Source organism: Suricata suricatta, chromosome 2 (genome assembly GCF_006229205.1).
Source record: "Suricata suricatta isolate VVHF042 chromosome 2, meerkat_22Aug2017_6uvM2_HiC, whole genome shotgun sequence".
Taxonomy (NCBI): domain Eukaryota; kingdom Metazoa; phylum Chordata; class Mammalia; order Carnivora; family Herpestidae; genus Suricata; species Suricata suricatta.
The window spans coordinates 17,400,188-17,427,643 of record NC_043701.1 but is presented as its reverse complement, the minus strand read 5'-3'; the positions used below and the strand labels follow the sequence as shown (position 1 = coordinate 17,427,643).

Here is a 27,456-nt window from a genome sequence, read left to right as displayed (position 1 = left end):
ATAACACTGTGCCATGCCCTATCTTAAAGGCCATGACAAGAGATAAAAATAAATTTTGCAAATTATGTAACAGAGGGAATTCTATTCTACTTGAAAGAATCAGGAGAGAAACAAACTCTCTCTTTTACCAGTCATCTCTAAAGTCCAAATTAAATAAATTTTTAAAAAGCCTATTAATAAGAAGGATTAGATAACGAAGTCACTTGATCTAATAAATGTTATATGGGGCCTTAAAACCCCAAAGTTCTGAAACCTTCAAGGGTAGCAGTATTCTGTACTGTACCAGAGTATTCTGGTATCACTTATAGGAACCAAATATTTTTCCTAGAAATAAAAACATGACAGACAAAAAGGGAAAATCTCTCTCCTTGAATGATTGCTTTTTCACAGAAAGTATACTTATACACAGATATACAAATATCTGTGAAGCATGAATAATCAAGAGTTCTCAAATATTAGGTATTTGCTAACATAAAGCACAGTTTGTGTGTGTGTGCGCCTATCAGTCAAAATAAGTAACTGCCAAAGTAGAGAATGGCTTTATCCCTCATGCTCTCACTAATTACCATATTTAAAATTTTTTCTTAAATAATTTTACTTTTAGAATGTTTAATCAGAATTTTTACCATGGTGCGAAACTTCATAGCACCATAATTTCAGAGTCCAGTTTTTTTTCTTTTTCTTTGTGCATTTATATTCCGTACAAAAGTTTGGTTAACTACCCTGTTAAGTAAAATGCTTCCAAGTTTTAACTAGTTAAAATACTCCACCATCCTTATAAAGCTCAATATTACAAGGCATCCATCCAATTAAAAAATTTTTAGATTATTATAAGGACTTTTTTTGCCCCCGAGGAATTTCCAAGAATAGTAAGTACTCTCCGTTATTCAAAAATTCTCTCCCAACCCACCCCACAACCTGAAGGCATGAGTTATTCACAAATTCTCAAAGGCTATAAGTGAACCTACCTGCTATAGGGATCCCTCCCAGACCTGTGTTGTGCTGTGGCGGGAGATTCAAGTCCAAGAAATTACTATTTGAGGTGGGGTTTGCTGTGTGGTTCAAGTGCATGATGCTATTGCGTGGAAAGGCCATCCAAGGATAGCGGGCTGCCTGGCCTGGAAAACTGAATGAATTATAAACTGCTCGATGCTGCTGAAATTGAGGGAACCTCTGTGGCAAGACTGAAAAGGTACTATTGAGAGAGTTGGCGTTTGTCGGTGCAGCAGGATGCAGGAATCCAGAGCCCGGACCTTTGGCGGTTGTAGTGTGTGAAGAGGAGTTCTGAAGAGACGTGGGCGAAAGGGAAGGCTGGTCTTGGACTGACAGTTCCTTTTCAATCAGGTCTGCTAAGGCTTTTCGAGTGACATCAAAGGGATCAAAACCCAAGTCATCCTCTGGTTGTTTAGAAGAACCAAAGCCAAATGCTGCTTGCCAGTCTGTAGAGGACGATACCGGGATTGTTTCTGTTGGGAAGACAATTAGTGACGAATTTAAAATACATAGTTTACATGCATACTGAATGAAGTGTCCACACTAGCGAAACACCTCATATTACGAGATAAAGGCAAATATATCCAAAATCTGTATGATTTCTTAGCCCATTAAGATTACAACATTATAAAAGTCCTCATATACTTTTGGCAATGATTTCATTCTTAATTTATTGCCTTCAAAAAAACGGAATGATATAAAGTGATTTTGTTAATCAAAGAAAACAAAGTACTTGAAACTCCAAATTGTACTTTCAACTTTTCATAATCCAAACCTGGAAAATAATGCAACTTAATGAAAAAGTATTTACTTAAATTTTATGATTTTTTAAAATTGTCTGCTCCACTGATAATAGGTGCTATATTGTCAATGTTAACTCTATGGCATCCTTCACATTAATAAGAAAACTTAAAATGAATAAAAATGAAAATGGCTCAAAAATGCCAAAATATAGCTTTCAATATTAACTATCATACCTCTCTGTCATCTGGAGAAAAAAAGTATTAAATTTAACTATGTAAACACAAATATGATTAAATATGTAAGCCCTTAATAATTCCTAGAGGAATAAGCATTTTATTATCAGAAAAATTATCTGAATGCTTGATTCCTAGAGATATCTGTTAACACAGGCAGTTCTAGGTCATACAACTACTTATCTAGCTATCCTATTCCACGCAGTTTAAACGTTTACAACTTTACGAAAAAGCGAGAGCGGGGCACAGGGGTAAAAACACCTCCATAAGGTCGCATTCCAGTCTGAGTGGAATGACTCGCACGCGGCAGCACTGTCGTGTACCTGACGTGAAGAGACTCTGGGGCTCTGGGGCTGTCGGCCAGTCACTGGACGTCTGTGGGGAGCCAGGGAAAGGAGGAAGCCCACTGGGGATCGGGTTGGGATGGCGAAAGTTATCTGAGAATAACGACTGTGACTCAGTTACTGCTCCTTCAAAAGGGGACCGTGCAGTGTGATTGGATGAACTGATGGGGATGACTGGATTGGATTTTGATAAACCAGGTGGTGGTGAAGGCGTATCACTGTTAGATATCTAAACAAAACAGGAAGAGAAAAGAATAATCAATAGGAGTTTATATACTTTAATAAGCCATCACTGAAAAGACCTGCAACAAAAGGTATTAGAACAATGGTCTTCAAACTGAGATGCTTCAAAACTTTTTTATGAGAACATGAATTTTCAAAAAAAAAAATCCATCACCTTACATATGTCCTGTTTTCTAAAACTGACCCTCCTTGAAAAGACATCAGTCTCCTCTCCTTTCAGAACCTACCTTCTCTCACTTTAAAAAGAAAAGAATATTTCTCACTCATTAGGATGTAACTATAGTATTTTGACCAAAAGCAAAAACTTTCTGAGACCAACAAAAATGTATTTGAAATATTCAGACTGGTGATCTTTTGCAAACCAGGTGATTCTCAATACTTAAGTTTAGAAAAAATGGAAAGGAGATCTAATTGTGTCTAAACACATCTTTAAAAATAATTTTTAGGAGGGGCGCCTGGATGGCTCAGTCAGTTATGTGACCGACTCTTGATTTTGGCTCAGGTCACGGTCTCATGGTATGTGAGTTCAAGCCCCATATGGGTCTTCTTGCTAATAGCACAGAGTCTGTTTGGGATTTTCTCTCTGACCCCTCCCCACATGCTCTCTCTCTCTCTCCCACTCTTAAAATAAGTAAATAAACTTTAAAAAATCTTTAAGAAAAATAATTTTGGGGATGCCTGGGTGGCTTAGTTGGTTGGGCGTCTGAGTTCAGCTCAGGTCATGATCTTGTAGTTCATGAGTTTGAGCCTTGCATTGGGCTGTCTGCTGTTAGCACAGAGCCTGCTTCAGATCCACTGTCCTTCGCCTGCTCACACTCTTCTTTCTCAAAATTTAACACTTAAAAAATAATTTTTATGATAAAACTTTACATAATTTTTTAATTTAAAAAATTTCATTAAGTTTATTTATTTTGAGAGAGACAGAGACAGCATGAGCAAGGGAGGGGCAGAGACAGAATCCCAAGCAGGCTCTGGCTGCCAATGCAGAGCTACATGTGGGGCTCAAACTCAAGAAACTGTGACATCATGACCTGAGCCAAAACCAGGAGTCAGACACTCAACAGACTGAGCTATCAGGTGCCTCAATCTTTATAGGACTCTTAGGCATTTAATTCAGAAGGAGTTCAAAAATTCGACATTGATATAATACTCTTTCTTCCCCCCACTTATATGAACAAGACACCTCAACACAACAGTTAGAAAATGAAAATATGATTAACATTGCAGTTAAAACTTGTCTCCTTTACAAAAATGTAATATTCATCTATGGATGAATGAAAAACAATTGTAAAATAGCTCTAGCCATTGCATTAAAGAATGTCTAGTATAATTTTAGTGTTTATGGTTAATAATTTTTGTCAAAATCTGTAGTTATATACGTTGCTTTGATCAAATCAAAACCAGACATAAAAATTCAGAAGAAAGAGGTGGCTGGGTGGCTCAGTTTGTTAAGCGCCTGACTCTTGATTTCAGTTCAGGTCATGATCTCACAGTTCATGAGATCGGGCTCTGCCTCGGGTTCTGTGTTGACAGCAGGAGCCTGTTTGGGATTTTCCCTCTCTCCCTCTCTCTCTCTGCCCCTCCCCTGCTTGTATGTACATGCTTCTCTCTTACACAAAATAAATAAATAAACTTAAAAATTTTTCAGAAGAAAGAAAATTGGCATTTTTTAGCCTGTGTCAGAAAAATATATTTTTCCAAATCAAAATTCCTGTCTATTTTTATTTGAGAGAAGTATATGCCTGTCACGAGTAAACTATATTGTATTAAGGTAATATTCTATAATGGCCATGGAAACAGAAGGATGTGTTCAGGGAAATAAAAAATGATGTAAAATTTCTGATTGTTATAAAAAACAGCATGTATATATTTTTTTAAATGAAGAACAGAGCAACAAAACATTTTGGTATTTGAATTTCTTAGATACCTATTAAAAAGGAAGGTAGTACATTTATTTAAAAACACCAATATTTATAATATCCTGAAAATAATACCCTTTACAATTATTTTTAACTTATTATCAAAAAAATCTTTGTTTGTTTGGAGACAGAAGGGGAAAGAGAGAGCAGGGGAGGGGCAAAGAGAGAGGGAGAGAGAGAGAATCCCAAGCACGATACACACTCAGCACAGAGCCCAATGCAGGGCTCAATCCCATGACCTCAAGATCATGACCCGAACTGAGATCAAGGGTCGGATGCCTAACTGAGGTACCCAAAAGCAGTATATTTTGGCTAAGTTTCTCACAAACATTGTGGGGTACTGACCATTCTTTATGGAACAGATTAGAACTACATTTTTCTACACCAATGTAAAAAGATGTACCAAAACTTATGCAGTGAAAAACTAGCTATTAGACAAGATGATACAAAGCATGATGCAAAGATCAGAACCTCACTCAGTTTCACTGTGGATATAACTTTGAACTTAAGTATTTGGTTTGTTATTTCAAAGCCCAGTCATTCAGGGGAAGGGGCAAACTGCTGGAGGCAAGGACACTGGGAGAAACAGAAAATTAAATTTGACAACAAGCAACAAGGGGGGTATACAGCAGAGAAATAACTCTTAAAATCATGAATAAAGATGGCATGCAAGTCTGAGACCCTTTTGTGGAGGGTCAAAAAGACCAGTAGTATCAGCAGACTCACAGGCCACTAAAATACCGAGATACAATACAATAAGACGTATGGTCATAAGGATACATCTAAGTCATCAAGAAAGGGTTAAATTATGCTCTCACACAGCAATTCTGTGGAGGAAAAAAAGACTCAGTATAATACATTTAAAAAAGATATCCACTAAAAGCATTTTTAAATTATTTCAGTATTTTCCACTATCCAGAAAATTCAAATGCATAGAATGCTTTGTTTTAGGGAATGGAATATAAATGAAGTGATAGAGAATCAGAGTCTTACCTGCTGGGAATTATCACCATTCCCTATACTGAGAGAATCTGAAGGTTTGTCAATGGGGCTGTAAGAAGAGAACACACAGAGTAAAATCAGAGTGAAGTCATTTTCCCACAAGAAAAACAAACTCCCCAAAAGCCAGAAAAATAGACATTTTATTATCTTAACATTTGTTGGTGCACTTTGATGTAAAGATATTGGCTTAGATGTTGAGGATACAAAGAAGTATAAGATCAAATCCCTACCCTTGAGCAACTTACATTCTAACTTACATACCCAGCGAAAACAATGGGTCAAACAGTAACTTACGAAAAAGAAGTACTGATTAAAGTGAGTACTCTTACAGTAGGTCAAAAATGTAATCCATTATTTAGTTTCTTGCACATGATAAACACATTCCCCATTAAAATTCTTGAAATAATACTCACCTATTTTTCCAAGTGTTTAACAGAGGGCATAAAAGTCACTCAAATATTCTCTACAGGTTCTTAAGAGCAACAAATTTCCTTTACCACTTCAATATCCTACTAACAACCCTAGAGAAGACATGTGTGTGTATAAATGCACACACACAAAAGAGAAACTTTTGTGCAAACTATTTACTTTAAACAAAAACCTAAAACTTGAGTTCCATATGGAGAAAATGTAGTATTGATAGTAAAGTAACACAGAACTGATGACTTAAAACCAAAACAAAATCTTTATAAGCACTACAACACTGACCTAGCAAGCCATTTTCATAACTAACTTTATTTAATCCAGCACATGAATAAAAGATAAGTATTAGTGCTCAAATAGTAATACTTATTCTGATACAGTACTACAGGGAGACAAATTAAGATTCCAAATTTCTCAACATTTTACTGGCTGGAAATATATACAAAGTTACCCTGACAGACAACCTACTCATACCACATTTAATTGCTCTAGAAAAATTTAACAAGGACTAGTACCCAATCATAATACCAAGTTTATCTCCTGCACAAACATCACCAGATGCTCCTGACTCTAACAAGTAGGTCTGGAATTCACTAAATATCATCTTTAGTTATTACTGTTCACAAAATATCTATTAATCAATCCATTTTAAGGAAAATGGGTAATACAAATAATTTTAAGATGCAGCTTTGAGCCCACTAAGTTTGGTGATAATTTGGGGAAATGAGACAAGTACATACCAACAAATATCAACCAGTGACAATTACTAAATGAATTATTTAAACAATAAATGTCATAGGTCTTTAAAAGAAAGAGAAGCCACCTAAGTGGGGCAATTAGGAAACATTTCTTAGGGGAGTTTAAATTTAAGTAGATCCTTCAAAAGATTTCACATTAGGAAAGGGGAAGAAAAAAGGAGGAAAGAACATTAAAGGTAGGAAAAGCAAGCATATCAAGCATCAAAAAGTCACAGATAAGTTTGGGGTAAAGTAATTAGTTTAGCTAAGATAGAGGATGATTTTGACAAAGGTAGGAGGTAAGGACAGAGAGAAAGAGGGTAGAACCAGAAGCCAAGAGAAATTGTTGCGCACAAAAATGGCACAGAGCAGTATTATTAAAAAGATTAATTTGGTGGTGGCATGAAGAACAGGCTAGAACATAATACAGATGATAATGAGATGAACTTGAAATATTTTCTAAAAAATTTTTTTGCTGTGGTAAAGTACACTCAATATAAAATTTACTGTTTTACCCATTTTTAAGTTCAGTGGTCTTAAACACACTGACGTTGTTGTACAACCATCACCACCATCATCCCCACCTCTTTTAATCTTATAAAACTGAAATTCTATACCACTAAACAATAATTCCCCAATTTCTCCTCCCACCAGTATTTGCCATTACACTTTGTTATAAACACCTCATATAAGTGGAATCATAAAGTATTTGTCTTTTTGTGACTAGCTCATTTCACAATGTCTTAAATGTTCATCCATGTTGTAATACATCACAGAATTCCCTTCCTCTTTAAGGCAGAATAAGATACTTTGTATGTATACCACATTTTGCTTGTTTATGCATCTGACCATAGACACTTGCTTGGACTGCTTCCATGCCTAAGCTATTGTGAGCAATGCTGCTAAAACATGAGTGTACAAATATCTCTTCAAGAAACTACTTTCAATTCTTTTTGCTATATTCCAAGAAGTGGAATTGATAGATGATTGTATGGTAGTTCTGTTTTCCCCAGTGCCTGTACCATTTTATATGGACAAAGGTTCCAATTTTTCCACATCTCTTCCAAATCTTATTCTGCCCCCCTCCCCCCACTTTTTTACTATCTTTTAATTTGTCACGTTTCAAGTTTTTATTTAAATTCTAGTTAACATCTAGTATTAGTTTCAGAAGTAGAATTTAGTGATTCCGTTTTCAAATTTTGATAGCAGCCATACTAACGGGTGTGAGAAGGTATCTCATTGTAGTTTTAATTTGCATTTCCCTAAGGATTAGTGATGTTCAGCATCTTTTCGTGTGCTTCCTGACCATATCCCTATATTCTCTAGAGAGCTGACTATTTGAGTCCTGTGGCTATTTCTGAATTGTGATATTTGATTTTTGTCTATATATCTTGGTAATTAACCCCTTCTCAGATACATGATTTGCAAATATTTTCCCTCATTCTGTGGGTTGCTTTTTTTTTTTTAAACTAGGGACAGTGTCTTCTGAGTCACAAAATTTTAAAATATTCATTAAGTCCAGTTTGTCTATTTTTTCTTTTATTACCTGGGCTTTTGAGGTCCTGTCCAAGAAATCATTGCCAAATCCAATGTTGTAAAGCTTTAATCATGTGTTTTCTTTTAATGGTTTTGTTGTGTGAAAGAATTTCAATCTAAAAGAACTGGAGAATATAAGATGGAGGCTATCATACATGTGCCCTCAGGAAGATAAACCTAAGGACTAAAAGACTGATTTCTCAGAAATGTCTGATTTACACAAAATGGATAGTGTTAAAGCTTTCTTGTGATGTGGGAATGATCAGAGGTTGTCCTATATAAACCCTGGGAAATTTTGCCAGAGACATGAATGGAACAGGACTCAAACTGGATTGATCTCACAAAATGGGATGAATTGAGCTTTGTTTGTGTGAATGGAATGATTTTGTTTGCTCAGGAAAATTTTCAAGGCTGCTTTCCTCTATTTTTTTATTTTAAGTGACCATAACTGAACTCTCCCCTCTTTCCATTTGCTGCCCATAAAAACAACCTATCAAAACCCCTCAACAGACTCCCTGCAGCAGGCCAGAGGTTTCTTGTTCTGAACTGCAGTTCCTCTGCTATTCCTGAATAAACATCTTCTTGAGCTTGTCTTAAGTTTTATTTATAGTCAATAATTGTTCTAGGTCTTACATTTAAGTCACTGATCCATTTTGAATTAATTTTCAAACATGATGTTAGGTAAGGGTTCAATTTCATTCTTTTGCATGTACATATCTAGTTTCCCCAGCACCATTTGTTGAAGACAATTATTTCCCAATGGAATGGTCCTGGTATACTTATTAAAAATCATGACCTGTATGTGATGGTTTATACCTGGGGTTTCTCTTCTTTCTACTGAGTTATACATGTCTGTCTTCAGGCTAATCCCACCATTTACATTACTGCAGATCTGCACTTATGTTTTGAAATCAGGAACTGTGCTTCTTCCAGTTTTGTTTTTTTGTGATAATTTTGGCTATGTGGGGTACTTTGAGATTCTCTATGAATTTTAGGATAGGATTTTCTATGCAAAAAAATCACTAGGATTTTGATATGGATTGGATTGAATGTATAGATAGCTTTGGGTATAAGTAACATTTTAATAATATTGTCTTCCAATCCATGAACATGGGATGTGTCTTCATTTATTTATGTGTCTTTAATTTCTCTCAGCAATGGTTTGTAGTTTCATTGTGTAAGTCTTTAACTTCCTTACTTAGGAATTCCCAAGTTATTTTTCCTGACGCTATGGTGAACAGAATTGTTTTTGTAATTTCCTTTTCAAACTGTTCACTGTTCATATGCAGAAATACAACAGATTTCTGTGTATTGACTTTGTATCCTGTACTGAATTCATTTATTAGTTCTAATCATTTGTTTATTTTGTATGTGGAATCCCTAGACTTTCTACATGTAAGGCCATATAAGTTACAAAAAGATAATTTTACTTACTCTATTTCTATTTAGATGCCTCTTCTTTGTCTTGGCTAACTGCTATGGCTGGAACATCCAATAGTGTGTTGAACAGAAGTGGTAAACATGGGCTTTTGCCTTGTACCTTATTGCAGGGGGAAAGTTTTCAGTCTTTCCACTGAGAATGATATTCACTGTGAATTCTTCATATACGGCTTTTACTGGGTTGAGGTAGTTTTTTCCTTAGTTTGTTTTTGTCATGAAAGGGTGTTGAATTTTGTCAAATGCTTTTTCTGCATCATTTGAGGTATCGTGTGTTTTATATCCTACATTTTGTTGATAGGACACAACAAATAGCTCAATTTTGTAATGTTAGACCATCCTTGCATTCCAGGAATATACCCAGTTTATCATGGTGTATAACCCTTTTCATGTGCTGAATTCTGTTTGATAGTATTTGGTTGAGGATTTCTGCATCAATGTAAATAAGGCATATTGGTTTGTAGTGTCCTGATAGTGTCTTTAGCATTGGTATTAGGGTATTGCTGACCTCATATATTGAGTAAGGAAGTGGTCTCTCCTTAATTTCTTGGAAAATTTTGAAAAAGATTAGGATTGGTTCCTTTTTAAATGTTTGATAGAATTCACCACTGAAGCCATTAGGTCCCAGAACTTTCCTCTGTTGGAAAATTTTTATTAGTGATTTGATCATCTTATTAATTATATATCTATTCATATTTTCTTATCTTCACAATATCGTTTTGGTAGATTTTTGTGTTTCTAAAGATTTGTCCATTTCATCTAGGTTAACCAATGTGTTATCATACAATTTTTCACAGTACTCTTATAATTCTTTTAATTTCTGTACAATCTGTAGTAATATCCCCACTTCCAGATTTTAATAATTTGAGCTTTTTCTGTGTTTTTTCATAGTCTAGATCTATCTGAAAGTTTGTCAATTTTCTTGATTTTCTCAAAGAACCAACTTTAGTTTCATTGTTTTTCTCTACTGTTTTTCTACTCTCGACTTCATCTTTCCCTGCACTAATCTTTTCTTCCTTCCTTCTGCAAGCTTTTGGTCTAGTTTGTTTTCTATTTCCTTAAGTTGTAATGTAAGGTTGTTGACTTTGGGTCTTTCTTGCTTTTTAATGTAAGCATTCATAGCTGCATATTTTCCCCTTGGCACACCTTTTGCTATTTCCCATAAGTTTTGATATGTTTTGTTTCCATGTTCATTCATCTCTAAGTATTTTCCAATTTCTCTTGTGATTTTTTTAATCCATTAGTGGTTTAAATGTGTTAATTTCCACAATGTTTTGAATTTCCCAGATTTCCTTTTGTTAATGATTTCTAACTCTATACCACCACGATCAGAAAAGATACGTGGCATGAGATCTATCTTTTTAAATCTACTGAGAATCTGTGGCCTAACATATAATCTTATCCTGGAAAATGTCCATGTACACTTGAGAAGAATGTATATTTTGTTTTGGGGAGAGGGTTCTGCATTTGTCTGTCAGATCCAGTGGGTTTATTGTGTTGTTTAAATTCTCTCCTTACTGGTCTTCTATCTGGTTATTATATCCATTACTCGGAGTGGAGTACTGAAGTCTTCAACTATTATTGTAGAACTATTTCTCCCTTCAGTTCTGTCAGGTTTGTTTCATGTATTTTGATGGTTTGTCATTAGATTCGTAATGTTTATAACTGTTCTATCTTCTTGCTGTATTAACATACAATGTCTTTGTCTCTCTTGATTTAAAATCTATTGTGTCTGGTACTAGAATAGCATTTCCTCGTCTCTTTTGTGTACTATTTTAATGGATTACCTTTTCCTGTCCTTTCACTTTCAACCAGTTTTGTGTCTGGGTTTAATGTGAATCTCCTCTAGACAGCATACAGTTGGGTCATGTATTTTTATTCATTCTGCCAATCTGTCTTCTGATTGAAGTTGTATCCATTTACATTTAAAGTAATTACTGACAAGGAAGTAGTTATTATGCTCTTTATGCCATTTGTTTTCTATATGCCTTATAGTTTTTTTCCCCTAATTTCCTGCAATACTGTCTTCTTTTATGTTTAGCTGACATTTTTCTAGTAAAATGTTTAAATTTCTTTCTCATCTCCTTTTGTGTATATTCTAGAGCTATTTTCTTCATTGTTATCATATCAATTACTCTGAACATCCTAATGTTATAATACTCTTAATTTAAAGCTCAATTCCATCCCGTTCTAGCGTTTACACTAATATATTGAATATATAATGTATTGGTCTCTTAAGTCATGCAGGAAATAGATAGTTACAAAGCATTGTACAATCACACTAGCTTTCGTAATTGCCCATTTATTTATCTTTACTAGTGTCCTTTCATTTTACCTAGCAGTATCCCCTTGAGCATTTCTTGCAGGACAGGTCTAGAGCTCATGAACTCCCTCAGCTTTGGTTAATCTGAATGTCTTAATTTCTCCCTCCCTCTTGAAGGACAGTTTTGCTGAAGATAGAATTCTTGGTTGAGAGTTTTTTTTCTCCTAGCACTCCAAATAGACTGGTCCAACGCCTTGTGGACTACAAGGTTTCTCAGGAGAAACAGGCCAATAATCTTATTGAGGATTCCCTCTACATGATGATCTTCATCTCCTGCTGTTTTCAAGATTCTCTCCTTATCTTTGGCTTTTTAATAAAATTTTTACTTATTAGACTTTAATTTGATTTTGGTTTGATTACAGTGTGTCTCAATGTGTGTCTCTTTGAGTTCATCTTAATTAGAGTTCCTTAAGGTTCTCGGATGTTTATATTCATTTCTTTCATCAAATTTGGGAAGTTTTCAGCCATTATTTCTTCAAATATTATCTCTGCACCTTTCTCTGTCTCCTCCTTCTGGAACTCTGACAATACATATGCTGGTCTGCTTGATGGTGTCTTATAGGTCCCTTAGGCTCTTTTCAATTTTTTTCATGCTTTTCTCTGTGTTCATCAAACTCATTAATTTCCATTGTCCTTTTCAAGTCTGCAGATTCTTTACCTACTCAAATCTGCCTTTGAATCCTCTGGCGAGTTTTTCATTTGAATTACCATGCTTTTCAGATCCAGAATTTTTTTGGTTTCCTACTTTTTATTGATATTTCCTTTTGTTCATATTTTGTTTTTAACTTTCTCCACATCCTCCTTTACTTATTTAAGAAGCTTTAAAAGAAATGTTTTAAAAGTCTTTGTCTACTCTATCTGCCACTGGATCTTTTTCAAGGGCAGTTTCTGTTGGCTATTCTTCGCTTTTAAATAGGCCATACTTTTGCTTCTTTTATATGTGCTGCGGTTTTTTTACTGAACACTGCCCATTTGAATCTAGCAACATAGTACCTCTGGAAAACAGTCTTCCCCTTCCCCGCTGTTTCCTTTGTGTCTTATTTGTTTTTTGTTTTGTTTGTTTTTGCAAGCTGTCTCTATGCCAAAGGTCAGTCCTATGTATAAACTTAGAATTCTGTCTTCTCAGGTCTTTTCTGAGCCTTTCCCTGGTCATGCACAATCTAAGTCACTAAGTTTCCTCATATATGCAGTTGTTTTTTAATGTCCTAGTCTTTAATGTATAGCACCCAAAAGGAGAGTAAGAAAAAACTGAAAGGGGTCTAGAGGGGGAGGGTGCTAGGCCTTTAAATGCCCTGGATATTATTTCAGCCAGAGGAAAGGCTTGCAACAATGGCTGCCTGCTTCTTTGCAAGACCTCTGTAATCAGAAGAGGTAGTTGGCAATTAGAGCAAAGATCCTCAATATTGGAAAGACAAGGTCCTTCTTGCCCACCCTGGTTCCTGCAACCTATACACAAGCTGCTCCAGGAATATGTGCACAGCTGCTGGCCATGTGCTGCCACTAGGGGATAGGTAGCTGCTCCGGACTAAGAGCCCAAATTGACCAAAATTAACCCCAAGTCTTTCAGTGGAATTTGCAAGCCTTCAACAAATTTCAGTTCCAAAATAGCTGCATCAGACAGATTCTGCCTAAGTACAACTGTCATCCAGTTTGGGAAACAGACTCCTGGTGCTACCAACCCTACTATCTTCCTCAAACCTGCACTATTCTTATAATAGAAGAATAAAGGCTTAAAGGTGAGAAGCAACAGAAATAATAGAAACAAAAGATTGAAAGTAAGACACTGCTTTCTTGGTCTCAGTTCAGGTTCTCAGTCACTACCATTAAAGAACACTAAATAATAATTTTCAATACAGGTGAGGCTAGTCTTGCTAATGTCAAGGACAGTATATGAAAATATTACATTCAGAATAAATCTTGATAATGCATCTGGATTACAACTAATTAGGACATCTTATATCATCCAGTCCACCAGGCCAACTGCAGTTTCTAAGTATTGATTCACGGCATTTGATGCTTTACCTGGGAAAGGTTTATCAAAGATGCTTAAGAATTTCGAGATCAGAGTCCTCAAAGCAAAAATAGCTGCTAAAAAACAGAACCGGGGCAAGGTATCAGGAAGCTTATGTACCACTCAATTTTAATATATTCAATTTATTTTAAAATCAACTATTTAAGGAATAATAAGTGAAAAGCTTTAAGAATAAAGATACAACTAGAAATTGTTTTTATTTCCTACATGGGCTATAAGAAATCAATTGTAGTTAAACCTGCCATTCTAAGTGCAATGTAGAAAGTACAAAAGTAGAAAATACAGATGGGAGAATCCTGCAAGTAGATATATAATCCTGAGAGAAAGTAAAGTATATTTACAAATCCCACTTCCAATAAATGTGAATTCCTAGGGTCTCTCGTGGCTGGAGAGGTAACAGTTATCCCAAGGCTACGATGAGCAAGTAAGAGTTTCCACAACTTCCCTGGCATCAGGTGTTGAACTTCCTTTCTCATCAAGCTCTGTGTCTGCTTAAGCTATAGTCACATTAAATACCTGTTGTTTTACATTCAACATCTACCCACCCATTATCATACCAAGAAGGTTAAAAAAGGAAAATAAGCTTTAGTAAATACAACATTTAATAAGGGAGAAAGAGACCTACTTCATGAAATGGACTATTTTCTGGCCAAGAATTGCCAAGTCCTAATGATACCAGATGAAAGAAGATCAGGTACACTAAGATAAACTAGACAGGACTTTTTTATTTAAAAACGAGTAAGCAAAAAAAAAAAAAAAAAAAAATCTATGGGTTTTCTTTTTTTTGCCTTACCTCCACCCCACCCCAGCTCAAAATTATTTAGGTGCTTCTGTTCAGAAAGGCCTCTTTCTGACCAAGTCTGTTCCTAACCAGGCAGGAAACACCAAAATGCACAGGGCCACACTTGCATTTGTATCTCAGGTTACACTAGAAGCATATCATGGAGCAAGGGTAGCTATCTCCTGGGGTTCCCTGGGAATGGCTCTAGAACAGGCTCCAACTTTGGTTCTGGTCCCAGGTTTGGGTCTGGCACTCTGTGATACCATGCCTAGTGTGGGCTCCAGTGCTGCGGCCCCAGAACCAGTCCTGTCTTAAGCAGTGACTCTAACCTCAGGCCTAGCTCTGGACCTAATGCCATCCTGGGCTCCAGCTCTAATGAATCCAATTCTGGCTCCAGCTTCAGCTCCACTGGCTGTTGCAGCTCATCCATCTGTCTCTTAGACACCAAAATGGGCCTATGTTTCACGAATTTCCTCTTTTACTGGAGATTTCTCCTGGTGGTAGTACCCAAAAGCCTCATCCTAGGGGATTTAGGGAAAAGGAAACAGAACACATCCTCAGGTATGTCCTGCTCCTCAGGAAGCGGCTGGCAGTGGTGGAGGAGTTTGGACAGGAGTGACTGCAGTACCACCTAGAGTTGGATGGCAGAGAGTAGATCGCCTTATCACCATCCTGATGTTCTACACAGCAGTGGGTAATGCCCTCTTCCAATGATTCGCTGCCATCTAGTAGAAAGGCACCAAAGATGGGTCTTCTTCAGCAGTTACACTCCTGGCTCCAGCTCAAAAGGTCCATGATGTGCCCACAGAAACTTCAGGTAGTCATGTACCAGGTCTAGATTTTTGTTCAACCATGTCCAGAATGGGAGATTGCCCAGGGGGCTCTCTTGCTCAGTGAAGTCAGCCCAGGACAACAGGTACCCTCAATCCTAGTTTTGACCAAACAGCTTGTTTGTCCCTCAGCATGCTTGACTGCTCCAGGTTAAGGTCTTGGTCAACAGAGGAGGAGAACTGCCAACAGAGAGCACAGCCCAGCAAGCTCCAGGAAGGCTTGGGCGAAGGGGCCGGAAAAGAACTGATTCTGAGGGTTTTAACTAAGCAGACTGAACCAGAACACCAAGGGCCAAGCAACTGAGTCGGGTCATGTTAAAAATAATCATACAAAGGGTGTGTGTCTTAGCTCCTACATCAGATCCTGGTAGGTGTATCTAACATGAAGGTGATAATGTACAGTTCCTCTGTTGCAATCAGCAGTCTCTACTGCTGCCCTTTCTGGAACCAACTAAATGTTGTTCCGCCGAGTCAAGTAGCCAGAATTACACTTTAAACTCTGACTCTGCCCCTTCTCAGGGATCAAAGTTTCCTGGCTTAAAGTCAGAATGCTTAAGTTCTGGAGACCTTGTAACTGAGAAGAACTTCTGTGGAATCTTCTGTGGACTACAATGGAGACTGGCAGTAACCCACGGCCTTACTGGAATCCCACCTGAAGATGAGGGGCTGGTGCAGAGTCTGGGGCATGCAAGGTTGGGTTTCTACCACAAAGGCTATGTGAAGCAGAAACTACAGCAACTCTGTGAACTGGACCTTCCGCATGTCCATCTCTTTGGTCAGAGTCCTCCTGACAGCTAACCAGGTGACTCAGTGCCTTCAGATCCTTAGCAGCTAATACAGGTGAAACAACAGCTTTGTTCAGCTGTGAACATTTCTCCAGCTGTTCCACCTGTGGTCCAGGGGGCTCCAATGCATGTGTGTTCGCTACTCGACTTTTCCATGCCTCCAACTTTGGCATTAGCTCAATTACGGTAGATAATTGGCCTACCAGTGCTTTAAAGGTACCCAGCACCTCCGTTCTCCTTTTGTCCAGTTCACTGGGGTTCCTTTAGAAGCTGCTAATGCCTAGTCTGATGAGGGTTTAAAGGGGGTGTCTTCACTGGGGCTGGGTCTTCTATTGGAAGTTAAAGACATCCTTGTGGTCTTTCAGCTGATGGATTTCACCAGCTTCACCATCATAGCCTTTAATTCCAGTTTCCAGAATTCAATCTCTTGCTGCTGGCTCTCCACAGGTGCTTTAAGGTCTGCCTCTCCGTGAGCCCTCTGAGCCTGAATCAGAATTAAAGAGATTAAACATCATCTCAGCCAACTGGGTAGGGCCCTGAGGAAAGGCCTGACTGTCCCAATAGAATTTTCACAAGTTCTGCTCTAGCAACAAGCACTCAGGGTCCTGGCTGCAGCAGGTAAACTCAGAGTCCATTTGGTCCAAGAACTCAAAGAACAGGCTGTTGGCCTTGGAATCATCATTGCCCAGTAATAATGCTGAGAGAAAGAGAAATCAAAACATCTGAGGTCTATAAATACCACACAACTGACTGAAAAGCACTGGATTCAAGTGGGACTAAGCAGTTCTAAAAGGCAGGTAGGTCTCATAACACAATCAAGGTATTTCCAGAAGGCACTACTATGTGTAAAAATGTCTACAAATGAAAATTTATAAACATGTAACATCTTTATACAAATAGTCTCACTGACTTTATTTTTTAAAGTTCTAGTTCTAAATAGTTCTGAGATCTATAGAGAAATTATAGACTTCTCAGGAGTAAATGTTTTTCTATTAACCCAAAAGTTGGAATGCAGGACTATGAGCTTTAAAAAACAAACAAACAAATGTGTGTGTGTGTGTGTGTGTGTGTGTGTGTGTGTGTGTGTGTGTGTGTGTGTATTTTTGAAATATAGAGTGTATATCCAGAATCTGTTTCTGAAGATTCTGATTCAGTTAGTCTAACCTGCGACACTTGGTATCTGGTGATTACTATGCTAGCAGAAGTGAAGAGGAGCACTACGACTAGATTTTAGGGCTAGAGAGTATCATCAATACCAAATTTAAAGACTGTTTTACAGATAAAGAAACCACAACTCACAATTAACTGCAAGCAGATGACACAGCTACAGCTCTGTATGAATCTTTAGATGCTCAGCCAACTTTGCTAGCTTCTAACCTGCCCCAAAGACAATGCCCCAATTTGACTTCCTTTCCATTTCTTGGTAGTGATACTAACCAAATTCCGGAAAATAGTCTCTTGGCTGCTTTCTAAAATTTACAACATAAAACAAGTAGTCACATAGCAGAAGGATCAAAGACAAGACCCTTTCCTGGGACTCGCTCGGAGTAGGAGAGAAAAAGTTCTGAGAAGGTCTAGTTCTCCTGTTTGTCACTGAAAAGATAGTCTCCATGATTGTGCTAATTATGGTTGCATTGTGGAAATAAGGAACAAATTAATGTCACCATAATGGACATTTCCAAATTTCACTGTCATGTTACTGTATATACAAATACTAGTATCTATATTGCTTCTAAATTAAATATTCCCATATTCATTTAGAAGAATTCATTTTAATTTAATTGTTCATGCTTGCCAGTCTTAAGTAACTAAGACAAACATCTGATTAACAAATATCTGATAAAAGAACAAATTTAAGTTATAGACAGGTAGCTTGCCTTTATAGAATTTATTTGATACAGGCTTCAAATATACATCAACATTTCAAGTATTACTCTATACTAAAATATGGCCACATCTTACATAATGTGGCACAATTAACTATTAACATTGTAAGAAAAAAATGCATCAATAATCTGGACTGATGAGAGTTTGGCAAATAAGATTTTAATTGGAATTTTCTCAATAATTCCAGAACATACTGACCATAATGAATGAAAATAAACGTTCTGATTATGAAGAAAAACAAAAAATTAATTCTTCTTAATATTAAAGCTGAAAGATAAACATCCACCATCCTAAACATATTACAGGCTCTGGCCAGCTTTCAAAAGCAGCAAGTAAAGTCTCCATCTATTCATTTTAATTTTGTATTTCAGTAATAAAAGTTGATCTTTTAAAAGATACTATATATTGAAGTTGAATTTCAATACACAATTGCTCATTTGATGTCTTTTCTTCTAAGAAATAAGGGTACCAACAACCCTATCTTTAAGTAACCCTCTCCCCACATTCATTATTCCCCACCCTCTGGAAAAAAATACCAGTGGCTCTACTCTACTTGGGTGAAACAAGATACCAGAATTCACTCATTAGTTTTCCAGTATGTGCACATGTACAGTAACTTTGTATTTCCAAATACAGAATTGAAATAAAATGTAAGAGAAATAAGAAAAAGACTCTGAGAACTAAAGTCAGAAAAACCTTGTAACCCAATAATTTTAGTTTACATACACAGTTTTAGTAAATCTTACTAATTCATCTATTTAGTATACTTGTAAGCAGCAAATATAAGTTCATGAGTTTCATGTAAAAAAAAAAGTTAGGAACTATATCAATCATTCTTATCTCTTATAAAAAAGAGAATGGCTTTCTGGGGATCCATTTTATAAAAATTTAAAAAATGTAGGCCCACGTCTCATGGCACTTGTCCACAGTTTGAGAATCACTACCATATACCACTCCTGAAATCACTGTCTGTAAATATCAGCACACAAGGGCAATTTATAACTATTATTAGGTCATGGGTCCTTTTGCCAGAAAAACATACACAAAATCTGATAAAATTTCAGAGTTCACAGAGGTACTGAAGCCTGTTCATTATGTAATAAGCTCTACCCAAGACTTCTGTACAAGTCTCCAGGCTATACCTTTTCTAAATCATTATCTGACTAAATGATATCAGGGTAGGAGAACAAGATTCATGCATGCAGTGACCATTCCCATCCTGCTGAACCAAGAAGACACTCTGACTATGCCCTCAGTCTATCAGAGCTTATGCCTGATTTTCAATGAAGAGACATCTATGATTTTAAAAAGGCATGTATTTTCTTTCAGTGTAACAAAAACTGACAAATTCCTATAGAAATTTTCCTTTCCCACTTCTTAGCTTATCTTTTACTGCCACCGAACTGTGGTTTAGGAAAGCTATTGCTTAAAATACCATTAATTCCTTAGATTTATCATCTATCCAGTTTATCCTGAGATAATAAGGCTTACAGACCAGAGATCTCAAGGTCAAACTACATAATAGTTGTGACATAGTCTTCTTAAGTGAATTAGTTTGATTCATGTTAGAGTTTTGATTTATGTTTAAAGTCTCTTTAGTATTTTACTTCTAGACTGAGCAGTGGCAAAGTGGGAAAATGAGCTTGGGCTAAAAGTGGCAGCAGCTTTGGTCAGAATCTGGTTTATCACTTATTTGTATAAGGTACCAGTGACTTATTTAAACTCTCTGAGACTTGTCACTCCCAGCTTTTCTTGCCAGTAAGGTAACAATGGTATCTACCACACAAGACAACTGAGACTAAATGAACACTAAGGACATCAACACTCTTTTCACCTAACTCTAAAGCTGAACCATCCTCATTCCTTCAAAGTGACTTGTCTGAGCCACAATATTAATTCATATCCATTTCCCTTGAGTAATCTACATATCCAGTAATTTGCTCCCCAAATGCTTCTGTAGTCCTACTCACTGTCCCTGGGCATAGCAGCCCATCTAGGTTCTATTCCTTTCACAGTTTTTAGTTGGGGCACACATAGTCCTCTCAACCCAAATGAAGGTATTTCAAAGTCCCAAACCTAAAATACCCAGTCCTTAAGCATCAATACTGCATGGCTTCTTTATTCCCCACTCTTGTCATTTGTATTCATCATTTCAAAGTAACTTATTAATATAGAAAAGCAGCACATCTACACTCAATCTGATATATTCTGAAATGTAAATTAGCAGGGAGAGGGGGTAGTAAGAACAACACATACCCTTTTATAATTTATTGTTCACTTAAGTGAAATAGGAGTTAGACGATTTAAAAAAAAAACCTTCGCATGATATGTGTATCAGGACTATGTCTGGGTTCAGTGAAGATTAAGTAGCTAAGGTATTCTGTACTTAAAATTTGTACTTTGGCTTAATTAGAAGTAAGAGGAAACTACATTTTAGGTTTAGTGTCAAGCCATAAGGTTCCAGGTTTTGTTTGCTTACAAATTCTTGTAAAACTCCTATTCACTACATACGAATGACACAAGGAAAAGAAACCATTCTTTTACTTTCTTCCCTAGAAAGCTTAATTCTCAACTTATCTTGAATATGAAAAAGATATCTCTTGGGTAGGATCATGGAAAGAGTCATACTGTTCATCTTTCTAATTGGACTAGTCTTCCTTGTGGGAAGAAGAAAACTTATCTATACAGCCCTACCTACCACTACACCCAATATAGTGACAATGTGGAAGGGAGACCAAAGCAGACCTTCAGTATTACTGACGGTCAACTGAACTTAATCTTGTGCAGGGGTTGGCATGGAAAGAAAATAAGCTAGAGAAGCTTGCCCAAAAAAACAACTCTTTGTAGGTTGGGCCATCAACTGTCTTTAAATTTCAGGGACCTGCATTAAAGAAACAAAAAATAACCATTCCTCCTCCCCAAAGAAATCTTCGTACATCCTGCACTTATGCAAAGCACAGGCAACCATGTGAAAACTTATTTTGGTCCTAGCTGAGGTGCAACAGCACTGGCTTTGGGCAGTTATTAAATGAATATACTGTTTTAAGTCTCCCTTTCTCTTTTTTCTCCATAGCATCAAAGTCACTCTTCTCCTGCTACTGAAACAGTTATCAGTGTGCTCTGCCTATACTTTATATGAAGGCAAAGCCAATAAAATACTAGTAAATCTATTAATAACTGATCTCTCTCTCTCTCTCTCTCTCTCTCTCTCTCTCTCACACACACACACACACACACACACACACACACACACACAGTTTAAGAAAAACTAAGTACTTGTTATAAATCCCAAAAGGACATTTGGTAAATTTCAATTTTCACTTTCAATCTAAAGAAAAAAAAATTAAAAATAACAAGGTATTTTCATATTGTGATTAAAACTACTTATCCCAAATAAATGGTTAAAATCACACTTAGGAGTAAATAAAACTCTGGAGACAGCTCTGTAAAGAATGAGACAAGATGCCTGATAGCACTACTTTCTAACACTGTTCTTTAATTTTTAGCCCAGGAATTCTCAAATAGGAAGAGGTGGTGGTGGGAGATGCAATACAATAAACAGTGAAAAGACACCAAAAAAATTCTTTCCTAAGGAGACACAAGAGAGTTAGAAATATACCATGCTAATGATTGAGAACACTCAATGTTATATTGCAGAATATAAATTTTTCCAGAACAAGTATTTTGAAACACAAATAGATTGGTCAACTAATTGGGGGAAGTTAATTCTGTATGATGCACATTAAACACTTAAATACAGCAATAAAACATAACAAACATATGAATTCACAATCCATAAAACGTTCATTCACTCTATTAATCAAATACAAATTAAAATGAGACAGGTTTTTTTTTTTAATCAAATTGGCAAATGTGTAGAAATAAATATTCAATTTAAGCAATTAGGTACTAATAATCTTTGACTCAGCAGTTCTACTTTTAGGAGCATCAAAGCTATAACCAAGACGCTTATGTGAAAAAATGTTCATCTCAGTGTCATAAATTAAGGGCACCAAAATGAAAGTAATATACACCAGCAGCAGGTTGGTTTAATAAATTTAAAGTGCTCATGTATAATGAAATACCATGCAGCCATAAAAAAATTATGTTTTCATGACACAGGAAAATATTTATGATAATGGGTATTAAGTTTTAAAACATAACAAACCAATGTATTTTGTGTATATATATATATACATTCACAAGAAGGAAAAGGACTACAAAGAAATACACACTGAGGAAATACATCAAATCGTTTTCTGTGAAAATGTCTTGAGTACTGAGATCACATATAATATTTACTTTCTTCTGTATGCATTTCTATTATTTTTCAAATTTCCTTAAGTAGAAATAATTTATATTTCTTTTATATTCAGGAAATAAAAAACACCTCAAAGAGATAGTCTAAATTTTAAATTTCTGGTCTGAATTCTCTAGGGGGTATAACCCCAGAATACGGTTTTAATTAGAAGGACATTTTTAATGAGAACAATGATGTACATAAATGTTAAAAGTATCTGAAATAAATTTTTACTCTAACAACCCCACTCTTATATGAAGCACTACAGAGTTAGCAACCAATGAGGTAAAGAATAGAATATGGTTCATAATAAAATAAACATACAGGGGTAGAAAGGAGTAGGCACAAAAAGATCAACAGAAAGGGTCAAAGTTTATCATCCCAGTAAGATTTCTTTTGGACTTAGCTTTTATTCTTAGCTTTGATAGACACAAATTTCACAGAGTTTACTATACAGTAATTTTGTTTTGCTCTGTAGCCTCTTTTATATATATTTATACACATGGTATATACATGTGCATATGTGTTCATATAAATAAATATGAATAGTCTTTTAAATAATCCTTACTATCAAAGGGAATAAACTTAATGAGGACTTCAAGAATTTAAGTGCAAGAGTACGCATTTGAAGAAACTGACCTGACAACAATGCATGTAGTTATCATTAGCTATATTTGGAAAAGGGCCCTTACATTATTTTAGTGCTAAATAGATGCTAGACTGTAACAAGCAACAAGCAAACATTTAGCATATCACTTAGACAAATTTAACTTTGGAATAATATTTTTTAAAAAGAAAATCAACATATCTAAATTAATTATAGCTATTTACTTTAAATGAATTCATTTTATAATAATTAAACTTACCAAATCAAAAGAAAATTAACGAGATCCTAACGCACCAAACAAAAAAAACATTCAGGATAAAGTACAACCCCGAAATTATTTTTATTAAGCATACCATTTTCTGACAGGCCACAACCAAATACAACCCAAAATGTGAAGATTACCATTATCAGAATGAGACTCAGTACCTAGGACTGTAAGTTTATTTAAACATTGACATAAAACAGGTCTACACAAAAAATAAGCTGTTTTCTAAGATGAACACGATTCTGAATCCTCCCCATTTAGAGACCGTAAGACTTTAGTGATTTCTCCAACTAGAAAACCACAAATATTTGTGTCCCCAAAATACAATGCTTCAGATAACTCCAACTCTTCCTTTTACAGTATTTTCCCCTCATTATATCCGGACGGAAATCTTAGTTAGGTAAATAGGAGCCTTTTAATAACCAACATCCCTTAATTGCCTTTTTTTCAAGGAGGGTGTTCTCGGGGTCCAGGGCAGTCTGCAAATCAACGCAAAGGGGTAGCCATCAAGAGGCTCATCTGATGTGTTACCAGGGAGCAGCAGGCAGCCAATATTCAAACCCAGAACCTGTGACTCAACATTTCCTACATAGTGCCAACAACTGTGCACAAATGATAGACATTGTCAAGAAGGATTCTGCTTGAAGAAGATGCAGGATGAAAAGAGAAGATGGACAGACATGAAGGTAAGGTGTCTGATTGTACTAATATCGGTACTTACGTATCATACCTCTGCAGTGGGGTCACTTTGTTCTTATTCTTATCAACTGAACCCGTAGATAGTTGAAGAAAATTGGGGTTTAATTTATATAATTCTTGAAGTAGTTTCTGTTCATATTCTTGGTGTTTACCCGCCTAATGAAAGAAGAAATTAAAACTGCAGTGGGGCTCATAAAATGGCTGCTAAAAATAATTTACTTTCCAAATTACTTAAGAAATCCTCAATACAAAACGTAGAAGTTTTTCATGGCATGAGAGAACCTTGTGAGGATGATGCCCACAGAACCACTAGACCAATGAAAGTTTTTCCAACAAAACTACGTGATATATACACCATTAATTAAGGCATTTCATCAACCACTTTATTGTGCAAAAAAGCATATTAACCGAACATTTTGCTACCTCAAAACACTAGAGTCCCTTTTAAACCTATTTCCCCATCTTTCATATATGAATAAAGTCTTTTAATAGGCCATTTGAGAACTTTCTGAAGATCATCAAAAGTAATTAATCTATCTTTTTAAAAGAGACTAACACTATAGGGGTGTCTGGGTGGCTCAGTTGGTTCAGCATCTGACACTTGATTTCAGCTCAGGTCATGATCTCACAGTTCATGAGTTCAAGCCCTGTGTCAGGTACAGAGCTGAGAGCAGGGAGCCCTGCTTGGTATTCTCTCTCTCCCTCTCTGCCCCTCCCCTGCTTGCATGTGCTCTCTTGCTTGCGCTCTCTCTCACTCTCTCCCCCTTCTCAAAAAACTTAACATTTAAGAACAAAAAATCCAAAATAAACCCCCCAAAATTATACTAACACTTTAAATAAAACACAGATGAAGAGTCTTACTGCATTTTTCATTATCTTGACACTAAGTAAAAATTCCATTAATTTCTTTTTACGTAAGAATTAATATATTTTAAACTCCAGACAAAGTTTATTGGAACAGTCATGCTCATTTATTCACTTGCTGTCTATGGCTGCTTTCTGCTATAACAGAAGAATTGAGTATTTGCTACAGACACCATTTGGCTCAGAAAGCCTAAAATATTTACTGACTGGCCCTTTACAGAAAAAGTCTGCAGATCACTGTTCTGTACACAACAAAGAGAAATCTGTATATACTGTAGTTGGTAGCAGTATATCAGAAGGCACTGTCATAAACGTTCTGGGAGAAATTAGGCCAAGATTGGTTCTGGAAAACCAGTCAGACACAAAAATAAATCACAATGAAATTATTCTGAATAACTTTTCACAATTTGTATGTATATCATGACTGAAATGAAATTTCTACTTACCTTCAGGATTGCTTACTTATTTTAAAAGTGTGGTCTAACTAGATGTTATGGGAAAACCAAACCCAGTACAGGACAGATCAAAACAGAAACAAAACAATTAAAATAAACAAGGGCAATATCATCTAATCGAGTCTGACTATATCATATATACTGCACTGCACGACTTATCATACCTTGTTTTTTTTTTTTTTTAAATCTTTATCTATTTTGAGAGAGAGAGTGAGAGAGAGAGAGCACGCACAACGTGGAGGAGGGGGCAGAGAGAGGGAGAGAGAATCTGAAGCAGGCACTGCACTTTCAGGATGGAGTATGATGCAGGGCCTGATCCCACAAACCATGAGATCATGACCTGAGCCAAAATCAAGAGTCTGACGCTCAAATAACTGAGCCACCCAGGCACCCCACATTGTTCCCAGTTCTAGGAGGGGCTCCTGCCTGTTTCAAATAGATCTGTAAACGTTTCAGATGGTACTAATTTTTTAATTGTGCAGTAACAAGGGGTAATCTGATGTGTACCGTGATATAATTTGTTCAAATTTCCTTTGTATATAGAGGAAATGTTTTAATAAAGAAATCTCCTTTCAAATTAATTTTAAACTCACATAAAGAAGAACAGATGAATTCATGACAACAACATGAGTTTTAAATTATTAAGAAAAAATACAATTGGATGTGGACTTTATGTCTTTAAAACAAGAAAAGCTTTGAAAGTTTTTTTCTACAATCAATACTTTGGGAGATATTATGGCTTTTATTAGCAACTAAGAGCTAAAACTAAGACTCAAATGATTATAGAGGGGCAGTCCACAGAGATAGGTTAAATCCCATTATAAGAAAGTTCCAAGGGGCTACCTATCCATTTTCATTTATACTTTAATAATACTCAAAAAGAGATCAAGTAGGGCTTAGAAACTCTTTTGACAGAGATTCTCATTGTAATAGTGGCATAAGTAATGAATATTCTCTACTTGTCAAAATTTAGTTTGAAATGGTTCAACCTTAGATTTTATCCAAGAAGGTTTTATCCAGAAAAAAAAAGAAAAAAATTAAGAGGTATTTCTTAGATAAGAAGTCATCTATGCTAAACGAAATAAGTTAGGCGAAGAAGGACAGATACCATATGCTTGCACGCATAGGTCTAATAGGAGAAACCTAACAAAGGACCATAGGGAGGGGAAGGGGGAAAGAGAATTGGGGAGAGAGAGGGACACAAATCATGAGAGACTACTGAAGGCTGAAACCGAACCAAGGGCTGAAGGGGGGGGAGGGGAGAAGGGGGTGATGGTCATGGAGGGGGGCACTTGTGGAGAGAAGCATTGGGTGTTATATGGAAGCCAATTTGACAATAAACTATTATTTAAAATTTTTTAATAAATAAATAAATAAATAAGCTGTAAAAAAAAGAAAAGAAAAAGTCATCTGTCCCCATTAAATATCACAGAGACCTTATTTTAGCACTGTTTTGGGATCATAAAGAAATACTATCAAGAAATTCCAATGAATTGATTACAGTGGGACTTCATCTGTAGTAACTCCAAGTCAAAAAAGGGTAGTATTTAATTTTATTTAACAACCTTCTCTTAAAGGCAACCCTACTAGACTTTCTCTAGTTTGACCTAGAGAATCAAAGTTGGCAGTTAATGCCACCTCCCACCTTCTAAATGAGAAGTGTATTCTCACACAAGTCTGCAGCAACAATCTGAAGTCCTCAGCCAGAAGAGGGAAGTGCAGCATTGTGCTTTGGTATAATCCTCACTTAATATGCATATGGTCAACATTTTTACTTATAAAGGCATGTTTATACTACAAATTGAAAGGAGACTAGAGAACAGGAATAGAGAAAAGAACATGGGATAAAAAAATCTTCAATTCACGACACTGACTCAGTGTCACTTTCATGGGGAGAATCATTTCATTAAGATGTTAGCTTATCAGCAACACCGGATAGGTTATTATGATCTAGCATGCTCTATAAGCAGTAGAAATTAGGAAGGAAAAACCTCATAATTACAGTAACCCACTTAGC

General features: G+C 36.2%; 1 protein-coding gene across 6 annotated transcripts in view; it reads right to left on the bottom strand.

The window, feature by feature from the left end:
* The window catches only part of CNOT4 (CCR4-NOT transcription complex subunit 4), a 138,267-nt gene that overhangs the window by 32,399 nt on the left and 78,412 nt on the right, over window positions 1-27,456 (bottom strand). For 3 of the 6 annotated variants that reach the window (XM_029922958.1, XM_029922970.1, XM_029922984.1), the window contains exons 7-10: window positions 24,143-24,276; window positions 5,470-5,527; window positions 2,294-2,543; window positions 969-1,466 (exon numbers count right to left, since the gene is read on the bottom strand). In XM_029922958.1, coding sequence (XP_029778818.1) covers window positions 969-1,466; window positions 2,294-2,543; window positions 5,470-5,527; window positions 24,143-24,276 — 940 coding nt within the window. The remainder of the gene's footprint in view (window positions 1-968; window positions 1,467-2,293; window positions 2,544-5,469; window positions 5,528-24,142; window positions 24,277-27,456) is intronic. The other 3 variants (XM_029922964.1, XM_029922978.1, XM_029922989.1) reach the window with 1 other exon arrangement.